The 13,876-nt window shown below is 45.0% G+C and overlaps 1 protein-coding gene across 4 annotated transcripts in view; it reads left to right on the top strand.

The window, feature by feature from the left end:
• The window catches only part of PTPN14 (protein tyrosine phosphatase non-receptor type 14), a 188,019-nt gene that overhangs the window by 120,359 nt on the left and 53,784 nt on the right, over positions 1–13,876 (top strand). For all 4 annotated transcript variants that reach the window (XM_070473930.1, XM_070473928.1, XM_070473929.1 and 1 more), the window contains exons 4-5: positions 4,103–4,200; positions 6,538–6,605. In XM_070473930.1, the coding sequence (XP_070330031.1) occupies positions 4,103–4,200; positions 6,538–6,605 (166 nt within the window). The remainder of the gene's footprint in view (positions 1–4,102; positions 4,201–6,537; positions 6,606–13,876) is intronic.

Below are 13,876 nucleotides of genomic sequence, written 5' to 3'. Positions count from 1 at the left end.
CTGGTGTTCCTGTGTTTCCCTCCTAACTTCCTTCGAGGAGATGAACTAATAGTGTGTATCATTAGATTATGGTTTTAGGCATGAATCTGTTGTTTAAGTAAGGGCTGTAAAACTCTGAGCTTCGCTTGTGTTGGTACTTAATAAGGGTGCATGCTCCTTGAAGCAAAGGCGCTAGTGTAGAGCGTTTTTGCTGGGGCTCTTGGTTTGCTGAATGAAACCATGGAACCTATGATCCTTGGCACTTGCCATGTGCAGGCTGGCTGTCTGTCCCCTGGGAACAGAAGGCGTGCAGGCAGACAGGAGGCGTGTGCATCCTGGAAATGTATGGGTCCGCCCTTTGTGATGGTCCCTCTTCTTGGATAAAACATCTGAAAAATATGCCTGAGCTTGGGGACTTGACCTGAGTGAACAGGGAGGAAAAATGAAAGCTGGAAGGTAACATGTAACATATTTTAACTCTGCAGCAATTCAGGTTTCTGTAGTCTTCAATACTTTGATCTGCTCTCATGCTGTTTCTTTTAATTCGTGTACCGTTATTGCTTCAAAATATTTTCATTTACTCCAGTTCTCTCCTGTGAAGGATGACCAGGCAGGTTGTGGCTTCCCCTTTTCCCGCCATCGTATGTTATTCCCAGAAACTCCGTCAACAAAGAACCACACACACACGCATAAGGGCGGTGTCTTCAACTTTACAGGGTTTTAAAAAGTATCCTATCTAGTATTTGCTCCAAACAGTGCACATTCAGAAGCAGTAGACCACCACCTTATTACTAGGAAGAGTTTCAATCACAAGTTTTTAGATATAACCTCTGTTCCTGTTTGTTGAGATTTAGACTCCACGATGCCTTTAACCAGCTAAGAATACAGTGAGTAGGTGAGGGCAAGGCAGTGTCCTCTGGACTCAGAGTGGTGAATGGACACAAAGATTTTTTTCTCCACATACCAGGGACTTGTCTCTGAAAATCAGCAAAGATACTTGTTATGTACATTAATTGATTTCGGTCAGTTCAGTTCAGTTGGTCATTCATGTCCGACTCTCTGCGTCCCCATGGACTGCAGCACACCAGGCCTCCCTGTCCATCACCAACTCCCAGACTCAAACTCATTTCCATTGAGTCGGTGATGCCATCCAACCATCTCATCCTCTGTCGTCCCCTTCTCCTCCAGCCTTCAATCTTTCCCAGCATCAAGGTCTTTTCAAATGAGTCAGTTCTTCTCATCAGGTGGCCAAAGTATTGGAGCTTCAGCTTCAGCATCAGTCCTTCCAGTGAATATTCAGGACTGATTTCCTTTAGGATGGACTGGTTGGATCTCCTTGCAGTCCAAGGGACTCTCAAGAGTCTTCTCCAACACCACACTTCAAAAGCATCCATTCTTCGGCGCTCAGCTTTCTTTATACTCCAGCTCTCACATCCATACATGACCACTGGAAAAACCATAGCTTTGACTAGATGGACCTTTGTTGACAAAGTAATGTCTCTGCTTTTTAATATGCTGTCTAAGTTGATCATAACTTTTCTTCCAAGGAGCAAGCATCTTTTAATTTCATGGCTGCAGTCACAATCTGCAGTGATCTTGGAGCCCCCAAAATAAAGTCTGTCACTGTTTCCAGTCTTTCCTTATCTATTTGCCATGAAGTGATGGGACCATGTATCATGATCTTAGTTTTCTCAATGTTGAGTTTTAAGTCAACTTTTTCATTCTCTTCTTTCACTTTCATCAAGAGGCTCTTTAGTTCTTCTTCACTTTCTGCCCTAAGGGTGGTATCATCTGTGTATCTGAGGTTATTAATATTTCTCCCGGCAATCTTGATTCTAGCTTGTGCTTCATCCAGTCTAGCATTTCTCATGATGTACTCTGCATATAAGTTAAATAAGCAGAGTGACAATATGCAGCCTCGATGTACAGCCTTAATTAATTTAGTCAGCTGATTTTGACAGGAAGTCAAATTATTGACTCACAAGTGGACCCCCTGAGAGGTAGGGAAAATAGGGGAAGGTTAGTAGAAACATTTAGGTATAAGATGAATAAGAGCTAAGGAACTAATGTATAGCGTGACTGTGGTTGATAACACTATACTGTATGTGTGCTCGGTCATGTCTGACTCTTTGCGACCCCATGGACTGTAGTCTGCCAGGCTTCTCTGTCCATGGGCTTCTCCTGGCAAGAATACTGGAGTGGGTCACCTTTTACTCCTCCGGGGGATCTTCCTGACCCAGGCATCAAACCCACATCTCCTGTATCTTCTGCACTGGCAGTCAGATTCTTTACCAATGTGTCACCTGGGAAGTCCTGCTATGTTGTATAACTTTATATAATTGTATTGAAATTTGCTAAGAGAATAAAACAATTTTTAACCAAAAAAAAGTGAGAATAAATAATATTCTTATATATATATATAAAATAATGGACCCTATAAAATGAGTATGAATATTTAAGGTGAAAGATAAAATGGTAGTGGGAAAAATAGGTGGCTTTTCTAATAGATATTAAGTTTGACTAGAGAAAAGCTTCAGATAACTCAGAGTTGGTCTTTCTAACTGTAAGTAAAGGCTTTCCCACCAGAGTCTTCCCTAGTGACTGAGATGGTGAAGAGTCTGCCTACAATGTGGGAGACCCGGGTTCGATCCTTGGGTCAGTAAGCTCCCCGGAGAAGGGAATGGCAACCCACTCCAGTGTGCTTGCCTGGGAAAGCCCATGGGCGGAGGAGCCTGGAGGGCCCCAGTCCATGGTGTGGCAGAGTCGGACACGACTGAGCGACTAACACACAGTTCCCCACCAGAGACTGACTTGGCTGTCTTTACCCTCTGCTGTAGACTCCAGAGAAAAGAAGTAGAGACTGTTTTGTAGAGAATGCCGGATTCTTCTTCTCAAATAGGTGCTAGGTTGACATGTAATAGGCTTCCCTAAAGGCAAGTAAAGAATCCGCCTGCCAGTGCAGGAGGCCTGGGTTTGATCCCTGGGTTGGGGAGATCCCCTGGAGAAGGGAATGGCTACCCACTCCAGTATTCTTGCCTGGAGAACCCCATGGACAGAGGGGCCTGGTGGGCTATAGTGCATGGGTCACACAGAGTCAGACGTGACTGAGTGACTAACACTTCTACTGACATGTAATGATGTCCATGATATCAAGGTAGAGACAGCAATCATTAGCTCTCACAACTGATTGCCTCTCTCCAAGAGAGCAGGGCTTTGGGTCACTCCTAAGTTCCCTTGATTGACATGCTGAAGTTCTGAAGACACTACAGATTTGTGGTTACCAGGAGCAAAGAGGTTGTGAGCATTTGCCAAGAATTAATGCCTAAAAAGTGTGACTCTTCTAGAGGTAGTTTGTCTTAAGAGTATATTCAAAGGAAGTGGAGTCCTGGGATGTAAAGGTTTGGCGTGAGAAGATTTCTAAACGCTTAGGTAATTCTAATTATGATTTTATTGGCAAGGAAACAATAGCGCTTTATTAGCTTCTGAGAACAGTGGTCTGGTCTCAGGTTGCTGTTGTATATGGGCACATTCTGTCTGTCTGCACTTTGCTGCTTTGAGGATGTACTTTGGGTTGGAAGGCTCAGTATCACATTCGATTAGATTTTTATGAGTCACAGATGTGGAGGGTGAGCCTGCCTCTGAAAAGCTTTATCCTGTCCATTAGCAGAATTCTAAATGATTTGGCCTGTTTGTCTTCTACCCTCTATCACCTTGGGATTTAAAAAAAACAGTGTGCTTCCATAGTTTTTTTTTTCAGGAATGCACACAGTTGCGTGGCTTTGGCAGCTGTGTGCTGTGGGTGTCCAGGTGTGCAAGAGTGCTCCCATTCTCATCTCTTGTTATGAAGGGCTGGTCCTTATCAGTAGTTCATCCTGCCGGCCTGCCATGAGATGATGTGATGAGAGCACTTTCGAACTCAGAGCGAAGGGGATGTGGCACCTGCCACATCAAACAAAGACAAACAGGCAGAGGTCACTTTCCATCTTGTATAGACCTGACCTTTATCCACATCACCTGTGTATCCTGCTGTGTACCCAAGGGGTCAGATCTAGAGGCATTCATGGCGTGGGAATATATTCCAAGTATGTGTTTTTAAGGTTATTTCTTCTGTTTCCATGAATAGATATCAGTATTACCTGCAAGTCAAAAAAGACGTGCTGGAAGGGCGGTTGCGGTGTTCACTGGAACAGGTGATCCGGCTGGCAGGCTTAGCTGTGCAAGGTAAGAGTGGGGACTGGTGCGTGACAATCCATCTTGTCTTGAATGCTGGCACCGCTAGCCTCTAGGAGGGAAAAGTTAAGTTTACTTAAATGATCCCTTCATGACTGTTTTTACATTTTGAGGTGTCTTACATTAAAAGTGCGGAGGCAGTGACTTTTGGTGGCAGGATGGTGGATTCCTCAGAGCTGTTCGCAAATTGCTTAAGCTTGTATAATTTTAGTTTTATTTGAAGAAATAGCAGCTTTCATCCTGCCTCTAATTAAAGCTCCATTGCAGGGCTTGTAGACCATTTTCTTAGAATTTTTCCACTGCCCAATGTGGTCATATTTTGTGGTTTGATGTTATGACTGTGTGACTTTCACATCAGTTTCAAGTGTGAGAGCTTAAGACATTATACTATACTTTATTCCGACAGTTAAAGAGAGAAATTTAAAATGCAGTGTTGTAATGTGAGACAGTTAATGTGTATTAGGGTCAATTTATCTTTCAACCTACCCTACTTACATCGATCCAGATCCATCAGACAGCTGTTTTTTTTTTTTCAATCTTCTGTAAATTTTTGCCCCTATTTGTGTAGCACACTGTGTAATCTTGTACATATATTTATACATTGTTCTTTATTGACTGGTAGCTTCATCGTCTTGAGTCATGTTAAAAACAAGAAGATAAAAGACAAGTTTCTTTTTAAAAAGAAACGTGTTTCCCTTGCAGTAGCAACTTTGCTTAAAATCAGATACCATCCAAATGTTCCCTGCCAGCTGCGGAGTCCTTGCTGTGTGGATTGTTGTTTTAGAAGCTGTGAACTGAACTTCTCATCCCAAACTCTGCACTGAAGTCAAACCTTTTGGATTTAAAACGCTTAAAGTGGCAGCCTTTCCTTGATAACTTTCACTCCTGGGATATTAATGGGTTAGTAGTTTTGGTTGGCCATATGATACTTAGTAGTTAGCTTCTCCCTGTGGATTGGAAGTCTGCAAAATGCGCTGTTCTCATCTGTTCACCTAAAGAATGGAAGGGGAAGGAGCAATGCCCAGACTGTATAACAGAACCATCCGTGGTTATAATTGAAAAATAATTCAAACAGTGGAGAAGATACCCTTAATGGGGAGATGCAAGGAAAGATCTGGTGGGTCCCTCATCTTCCAATTGGGTCTTTTTCCTTTAAGTGCTTCCTTTTCTTCTTCTTCTTCTTCTTTTTTTTTTTAACTCTCTTTTTTCCCCTCTCACTCTTCAATCATTGGGCTCATTACAAGCATCCTGGATATTGGAGGACCTCGGTGATCGCTTTCAGGCTGAAGGAAGTTGGTGAACTTACTCTGGGGTCCCTTTTACTTGGATCCTTGAAGTTTGCTATTCAATCTGGTGAAATCCTCTAGCTGTAATATGTGTAGAATAATTTTTCTGAGAACTTTCATTGGGCAGTTAGAAAGGCACATCAACAGAGATATAAGCTGTGACAAAGTATGATAACAGATCACCGACCTTGGAAATAGGCAGAGCTCTTGGTCTTTGGTATTTCCAAGTGCCTCACCTTGTAATTACTTGTAGGAATTTACACATATCTGTAGGTGCAACCTTGCCTTCTTGGTAACGTATTTACACTGGCTTTCTGTGTGGATCTGCTTATTCTTGTTACCTTAAAGATGTCTGGATCCATTTCTACCTGATAGTGAACATTTTACATGAAATTTAAATATCATACTGTTTTGATTTTTTTGTTGTTGTTGAGAGCAAGTTGGATAAGCTGCAAGACACTTATCGATTTATGATAGAGGTTCTCTGTATTCATTTTACGTGTGTTCAGACTTACAATTGTGAGATGAAAACAGGACAAAACAGAATTTGGGCCATCTTGTAACACATGGAGTTGTTTAGGAGGTGTAAAAATTTGCAGCATTGCTTGCCAAGGGTGATTTACAGTGGGAATTTCCAGCTGCAGATATATGAAGAGATGCAGATGGGTTTGGCGCTTCAGTTCTCAAAATTAACCTTGTGTTAAAAAGTCCCTTTGGCAGATAGTCTTAAGATCTGTGTTGGTGCATATTTCATAAAAGATAAATATAGGTTTGTTTTAAATTCTTAAAATAGATTAGGAATCACTTTCAAATGTTTCTGTTCTTTCTGGAAAATTATGTTGCAGTGCTTGCATGCTGATATTTACATTATTACTATGTAAAAGTGTTAGTAATGGCAAACCCATCTTGGCACTGTTTGTATTTAATAATAGTGCAGAAGTAGGATGAAGTGAGAAGAGTCAATGTGGTAATAAATTTACCCTATTTTATCCCATCTTTAATGTCATATAATAAAGACTACCCTCCCTCCTTGTCTTTTCAGCTGATTTTGGAGATTATAATCAGTTTGATTCTCAAGATTTCCTCAGAGAATATGTACTATTTCCTATGGTAAGTATATCTTCCTTTTTCTTAATTCATGTTCTATCTTCTTTGGATATTTAATTCTTCCCTTCGAAGATCTCAGAGGAATTTACACATGTATTTCCTGGGAAGAATGCCCCTGCATTTATGGAGATAAGTTTTCTGAGACCCTGGGAAAAGTAAAGATGGCTCTTCTTGCCTCCTCAGAACACTTCCATGCCTCACACACTAGCCTTGAGTCCTGGGCACTCTCTTCCTTGTTTCTTTTTTTTAATATTTGTATGTTTATTTGGCTGCACCCGGTCTTAGTTGCGGCATGTGAACTCTGGTTGCAGCGTGTGGGATCTAGTTTCCTGACCAGGAGTTGAACTCGGGCCCCCTGCATTGGGAGCTCAGAGTCTTAGCCACTGGAGCCCCAGGAAAGACACTCTCTTTCCTTCTGTGCCTCTCAGAAGGCACTCCAGAGCCTTTGTCCTGCCCGTCCTCTGTCTGGAATGCTCGGCCCCGGGTCTTCCTGTGACTGCTGGTTCAGGTCTTGATTCAGATACCACCTCCTCACAGAAAGCTTCCTTGTCCTTGACCGCCTGTAGGATGCACTCCAACCATCCAGCACTAACTGCTAAATCCCCTTTCATATGCATACTTTAGAGCTCTTTTGGGATCTAAAGGTGTTCCTTCTTTCCCTCCTTTTTATTGTCAGCTGAAATGCCTTCTCCGTGGCGCTTGAGCAGGGAGCTTCTCTGTCTTGTCCATGGTTGTCTGGTAGATAATTTTGTGCTCACGTGGGTTTGTTGAATGAGTCTATGAAGTAAAATGTCCACTCTTGAGTTAAATTAGGGATGAAGCTAGGTTTTTATTCTTGGGAAATGTTTGGTAGCTTTGGAGTAACTGAGAAGAGTTTTCGTCAGGAAAGTTAAAATATTTGAAAAGCCATCTTAGGGAAAAGCCATGCCCACTCCAACATTCAGCTCTGATTTTATAAATCATGATCATTCACCACTTTGTGTGTGTGTGTGAGTGTGTGTGTGTGCTCAAAGAACTGACCTGGGTTTCCAAAATCTGAATGCAAAGCCACGTATGATAAAATACGATCAGGATTTTATGTGGGGAGAGGTTACCTGTGTTTTGGGCTTGAGGGACTAATGGTGTGTGAGCTGCATCTTAAAAGATGGGCAGCATTGTGGCAGGTGGTGGTCAGGGGGAGCAAGGGATGCTCTAGACAGAGGGAGGAGGAGCAGGGGTGAGGTGGCAGGCGTGACTGGATAGGAGTCAGCTGGCCATCCTGACGGCTGCTCAGGGGTACAGAGGGGAGCAGTGGTACAGAAACATAGTGCGTCTGAGGAGTTCGAATGGGTGGACTCCATCCAGCGGTTCATAGACCCCATGCTTGAGAACTGCTGGGTTAGACCAATGAGACTGTTTGCAGGAGGATGTCAGATGAGAGTGTTCTCAGCATGACATAGGAATTAGGTGTTGGTCCGTGTAGCTCAGATGGTACAGAATCTGCCTGCAATGCAGGAGACCTGGGTTCAGTTCCCAGGATGGGAAGATCCCCTGGAGAAGGGAATGGCTACCCACTCCGGTGTTCTTGCCTGGAGAATCCCATGGACAGAGGAGCCTGGTGCAGTCCACGGGGTTGCAAAAGGCTGGACAGGACTGAGCAACTATCACTACTGCACTATAGGATAGAAACAAAAAAAGCAACACAAGATATTTTGGAAGTGCAATGGGGAGAGCTTGGCATCTAACCTACTGTGGTCTCAGAGAGAGAGTTGAGTGTCTGGAGACAAAGGTATTAAGTTTTGAGAGGCTAGAAATTATCTGTGTCAGGGCATGAGAGGAATCTAAATTAGTCCTAAGTTAATTTTTTTTTAATTTTTATAGAATTCTTAAAGGTTAGTTTCAGTTTATAATTATTACAAAATCTTGGCTGTGTTCCCCATATTGTTCAGTACATTCTTGGCCTCTCTGGTGTCCAGTCATATGTACCTCCCACTCCTTCACCGCCGTGTTGTTCCTCTCCCCTCCCTCGACTGGTCACCACTGGTTTGTTCTCTGTATCTGTGAGTGCTTCTTTTTGTTATATTCACTCGTTTGTCGTATTTTTTTAGGCTCCATATATAAGTGATATCATACAGTGTTTGTCTTTCTCTGTCTGACATGTTTCACTTAGTATAATCCCCTCCCAAGCCATCTACATTGCTGCACATGGCAAAATTTTGTTCTTTTTATAGCTGCGTTACCTATTTCATGTGTGTGTGTGTGTGTGTGTGTGTGTGTGTGCGCGCGCGCGCGTGGACTTGCCACATCTTCTTTATCCATTCATCTGCTGGTGGACGTTTAGGTTGTTTCTTCCCTGGTGGTTCAGGCACTAAGGAATCCACCTGCAGTGCAGGAGACGTGGGTTCGATCCCTGGGTTGGGAAGATCCCCTGGAGGAGGGCATGGCAACCCACTCCAGTATTCTGGCCTGGAAAATCCTCGTGGATGGAGGAACCGTGGTGGGTCCATGGCAAAGAGTTGAACGGGACTGAGTGACTGAGCAGAGCACATGGTTTGTCCGCTGTAAATATTGCTGCTCTGAACTTTAAGCTTCGTGAATCTTTTAGAATTAGTGTTTTTGTTTTTTCCAAATATATACCCAGGAGTGGAATGGCTGGGTCATGTACTGGTTTTATTTTTAATTTTTTGAGGACTCTCTACCCTGTTTCCTGAAGTGGCTACAGAAGTTTGCATTCCCACCTGCAGTGTACAAGGGTTCCCTTTTCTGTAAATTCATCTGAACCTTAACCTAATTCTTCTAAATGAGGGAAATACTGCAAGATCTCTAACTTTTTATGAGTAGCTCTGTATTTAGTCTTATTCCCACTAAGATAACAGCAGTATTATCTGCTGGATCTGCTGTTTTTGATCCCTTATTAATTCCACTGATTAAATCAACCTCCGTTCAAAGAGATTGCAGATTACTTCGAGAAGTTCTGCATGGGACTTGGTGTCCATGTCTCTGACATCTCAGAAGTCCACCTTAAAAGTCAGGATGTTTTCCTGTGTGCGTTGTGGAAGGGAAAATGCAGCTCATACCTCAGAATTTTAGAGAGTGTGCGTAGTTGTGACAAATGAAGGTGATGAACCTGATACTAGAATATCTTTTCTTTTCTTTTTATTTTAACGTTTCTCTCATTAAAAGTCTCTGTCACATAGCCTTTAGGCAGAGACCAGGAGAATATTCAAAGTTGATTTCCAGCATGAGATGTGTGCATTTGTAGATGGTAAAATGCTTTGACAGGTTTAAGTGCTGTGAAGCAGTAAAGAACTTATTTTGTACATATCATGTCTTTTTCAGAATAATACCTGTCTCCACTGGGCTCTAAGCAAATTGTGTATTAAAACAGTCCAGACCTCATTCAGTTTCACTATGAACAGACAGATATTGGTGGTGTTATTCTTGGATCTAAGGCTTCCCCTTTTGAGATAGCAGCTACTTGTGATGGGTGCCTATTTACATTCAGATTGAAATGAATTAACCTTAAATAAAATTTAAAATTTAGTCCCTCAGTTGCATAAGATATATTTAAAAAAAAATGCTCAATAGCCACCTGTGGCTCGTGGCTACTGTCTGGAAAACTTGGCTATAGAACATTTCCATCATTCCAGAAAGTCCTGTTGGGCACTGTTGAGGATGAGGTGGCAGACGCTGATGTCAGCCTGTGTGTCTGAATCATGAGTATTCCTTAGCTTTTGCCATCAGTCATGTATCCTTTAGGGATTCCCTGGTAGCTCAGCTGGTAAAGAATCCACCTGCAATGCAGGAGACCCGGGTTCAATTCCTGAGTCGGGAAGATCCCCTGGAGAAGGGATAAGCTACCCATTCCAGTATTCTGGGGCTTCCCTGGCGGCTCAAAGGGTAAAAGAATCCACTTTCAGTGCGGGAGACCTGGGTTCAGTCCCAGGGTTCATCCATATTATTATGATCAGCAGCATATTTTTCTGTCTCAGGCAAGCGCAGGATGCTGACGTGCATGCTTTCTAAGTACGAACACTCTGCGCTCTTTGAAACGTGAGCTGACAGAGGACAGGCAGAGGGTAGCGATGGTCATTTGGGTCGGATTCTCCTCAGCACTCTGTAGTGGCCTATGTGGGAAAAGAATGTAAACACGAGCGGATATCTGTGTATATGCAATGCAGGGGACCCAGGTTTGATCCCTGGGTGGGGAAGATCCCCTGGAGAAGGAAATGGCAACGCACTCCAGTATTCTTGCCTGGGAAACCCCATGGACAGAGGAGCCCGGTGGGCTGCAGTCCACAGAGTTGATAAGAGCTGAACACGAATGAGTGACTAAACAACAACAATAACAAAGTGTAAGGAAGACAGCAGGCAGATTCTGGTAAGGACTCTGGGAGAGACACACAGGGCCGAAGATGTGGGTCTGGAGTGGGAAAGGCTCCTGTCCTGCGCGGGGGAACATGGAAGCCTTGTCCGGGGAGTGGTGGGTGTGACGGACCTGAAAGACGACAGGGTGAGATGTGAAAGCGGCTTGTGTTGGGAATAATTGGCCTGAGGTACAAGCTCGGGAGAAGAGGTCTGCAGGGACGTCTGGGTCGCCCTGACGCGAGGTCTGAATGCCAGGCCCGGGGGTGACCTGGCCGAGCAGGCCGTGGGGAGCCAGGCAGGCTGAACAGTTTTCTGCTGGGCTCCACTGGTGCTTTCAAAGGGAGGAATGCGTTCCTTCGGTGGGGGAGGGAGCCGGGGATGAATGGCTGTGTTTGATCTCATAAAGCCACCGAATTTGTCAAATGGCATTTCTGCCGCTGAGCAAAAGAACAAAGTTAAGTACGCAGGGCGCTCGCCAGGTGTGCTGCTGTGTGCAGGCTCGCTCCCTGCCATTTTTCATCGGAGCTCGGCGCTCTGGCCCGGCCCAGTGGCGGGGCGCATGCCTCGGGGAGGCCCTGACAGATGCAGATGGCGCTGGTGGGGTTGAGTACAAAAGCAGAGGGTCCCTTTGGACTTTTTCTTCTTTTAGAGAGTTGGAGGCAGCGGTTTACTGGAGCACTCTTTGATCTTCACTTAGCTTTATTTTGTCCTGTTGTCCCACACCTTTTATTGGCTTTTCAAAATTAATATCGAGTTATCCCTAGTCCTTGGTAGCCAGATGTGTACCCAGAGCTGGATTTCTAAGCCACGTGGCATCCTTGTGATCCCACAGCGTTAAACTGAAAATGTCGCGCTTTATTTCCTAACGTGAACTTGAGTTGCTTCAAGTGGGTGGCTTAACAGACAACAGCAAATGAAACAGCTCACCTATGAAAAATAAGAGCTGCCAGTAATTCCCTCAGTCTTCTCTAAGGTGTCTCAGGACCATCTGCAGAGCTCTAAGAATTTCCAATATAGAGCTATGCTAGCATTTTCCAACTTTAAAAATCTTCTTTTTTTTTTTTTTTCAATTTCATCATTTGAGATAGATGTTTCTTACAGTTTTGAGGCATACCTTCTTGGGGACAGTGTTTCATGGAAAGTGGTTAAAGTGGAGGTAATCTTTATGTACGTGATGTTTTACAACCAAGGGAATGAGGCATTTTGGGTGGTTTGAAAGCATCAGCCCTCACCGCCCACCCCGCCACCGACTCCCAGTGGCTGTGATGAGCCTCAGAGGGCCTCCCCGGGACACACAGCTCACACAGCCCCTGACTGGGGCTCAGAGGAGGATGGAACTTTCCAGGCTTCTGCCTAGGAAGGGCAGAGGCATCAGGGCTCCTGGCTGGAGCCAGCCCCAGGGGATGGGATAAGCTTTAGAGTCACCATGCCTGGCAGTGTCTCAGCAACTGGCTGGTCTCCCCGTCTTGGATTTGCTCCTCCAGACTCCCTCTCATTTCCCCAGTAGGTGTTTAACAAGCTCTGTAAAGAGTCGCACTGTTCTGGAAGGGGCGTTGAGAAGCCCTGTGTCCAGGTGATGCTACTCCCACGGGAGCTGGCGCAACACTGGTCCAGGGGCCTGGGGTTTATCTGGTCCAGACTCCAGCTGCTTAGCTCCCCAGCTGTCATCTTCTGGAGCTCCCTTGAGGTAGTTTAGCTGTCGTGGCCTCTTTTGCTCCCAAGGCCCCGCCAAGTGGCCTCTGAATGAGCCTACAGTGGCTCTGAATTAGTTTGCTGGGATTAGGCCAGTGGATAAGGTCAGGCACTGTCCCTTCCTGGGCTCAACTTTTGAGGGGATGATGGCCTGGAAACTCATTTGCCTGTATATCCTCACATTTTTGTTAAAAATGTGTAGGCACTTACAAAGCATTTCTTTTTTTTTTTTTTTGGCCATGCCAGGCGGCATGCAGGATCTCAGTTGCTCAACCAGGGATCAGACCCGTGCCCCCTGCATGGGGAGTGTGGAGCCCTAACCATTGGACCACCAGGGAAGTCCCTTACAAGTCTGAGAGGCAGGCAGGCAGGGAAGAAGAAGCTCAATGAAAAAGAGTTATTCTTAGGCCCTCCAGAGTTAAGATGGCAGCCCCAAATATGCCTTTGAGTAGCCTAAGTTATAATGCAGAAAGCCCAATTACAAAAGTGAACATGAACCTCTGTTCTAAAGATGACAACCTTTAATTCAAACGAATAAAACGAGCAAAACAAAAATAGAGACACAGACACACAGAACACGTATGTGGACACCCCGCGGGGAGAAGGGGGTGGGGTGAGTCGGGAGATTGGGGTTGCCATGTACACAGTGCTATGTATAAAGTCGATAACTAATGAGAACCCGCTCTGTCACTCAGGGAACGCTCCTCATGCTCTGTGCTGACCTCAGTGCGATGGAAATCCAAAAAAGGGGGGGGTATCTGCATGCTGCTACTGCTGCTGCTAAGTCGCTTCAGTCGTGTCCGACTCTGTGCGACCCCATAGACGGCAGCCCACCAGGCTCCCCCGTCCCTGGGGTTCTCCAGGCAAGAACACCGGAGCGGGTTGCTATTTCATTCTCCAGTGCAGGAAAGTGAAGTCGCTCAGTCGTGTCCGCCTCGTAGCGACCCCATGGAGTGCAGCCTCCAGGCTCCGCCATCCTTGGGATTTTCCAGGCAAGAACACTGGGGTGGGGTGCTATTGCCTTCTCCGGGGTACCTGCATACATAAAGCTGATTGGGGCTTCCTTGGTGGCTCAGATGGTAAAGAATCCGCGTGCGATGCAGGAGACCCAGCTTGGATCCCTGGGTCGGGAAGATCCCCTGGAGAAGGGAAAGGCTACCCACTCCAGTATTGTTGCCTGGGAAATCCTGTGGACAGAGGAGCCTGGCGGGCTACAGTCCGTGGACCACAAAGAG

The sequence above is a fragment of the Odocoileus virginianus genome, chromosome 11, assembly GCF_023699985.2.
Source record: "Odocoileus virginianus isolate 20LAN1187 ecotype Illinois chromosome 11, Ovbor_1.2, whole genome shotgun sequence".
Classification (NCBI taxonomy): domain Eukaryota; kingdom Metazoa; phylum Chordata; class Mammalia; order Artiodactyla; family Cervidae; genus Odocoileus; species Odocoileus virginianus.
Note: the sequence above shows the minus strand (reverse complement) of the source record. Positions and strands in the feature narration are given on the sequence as shown.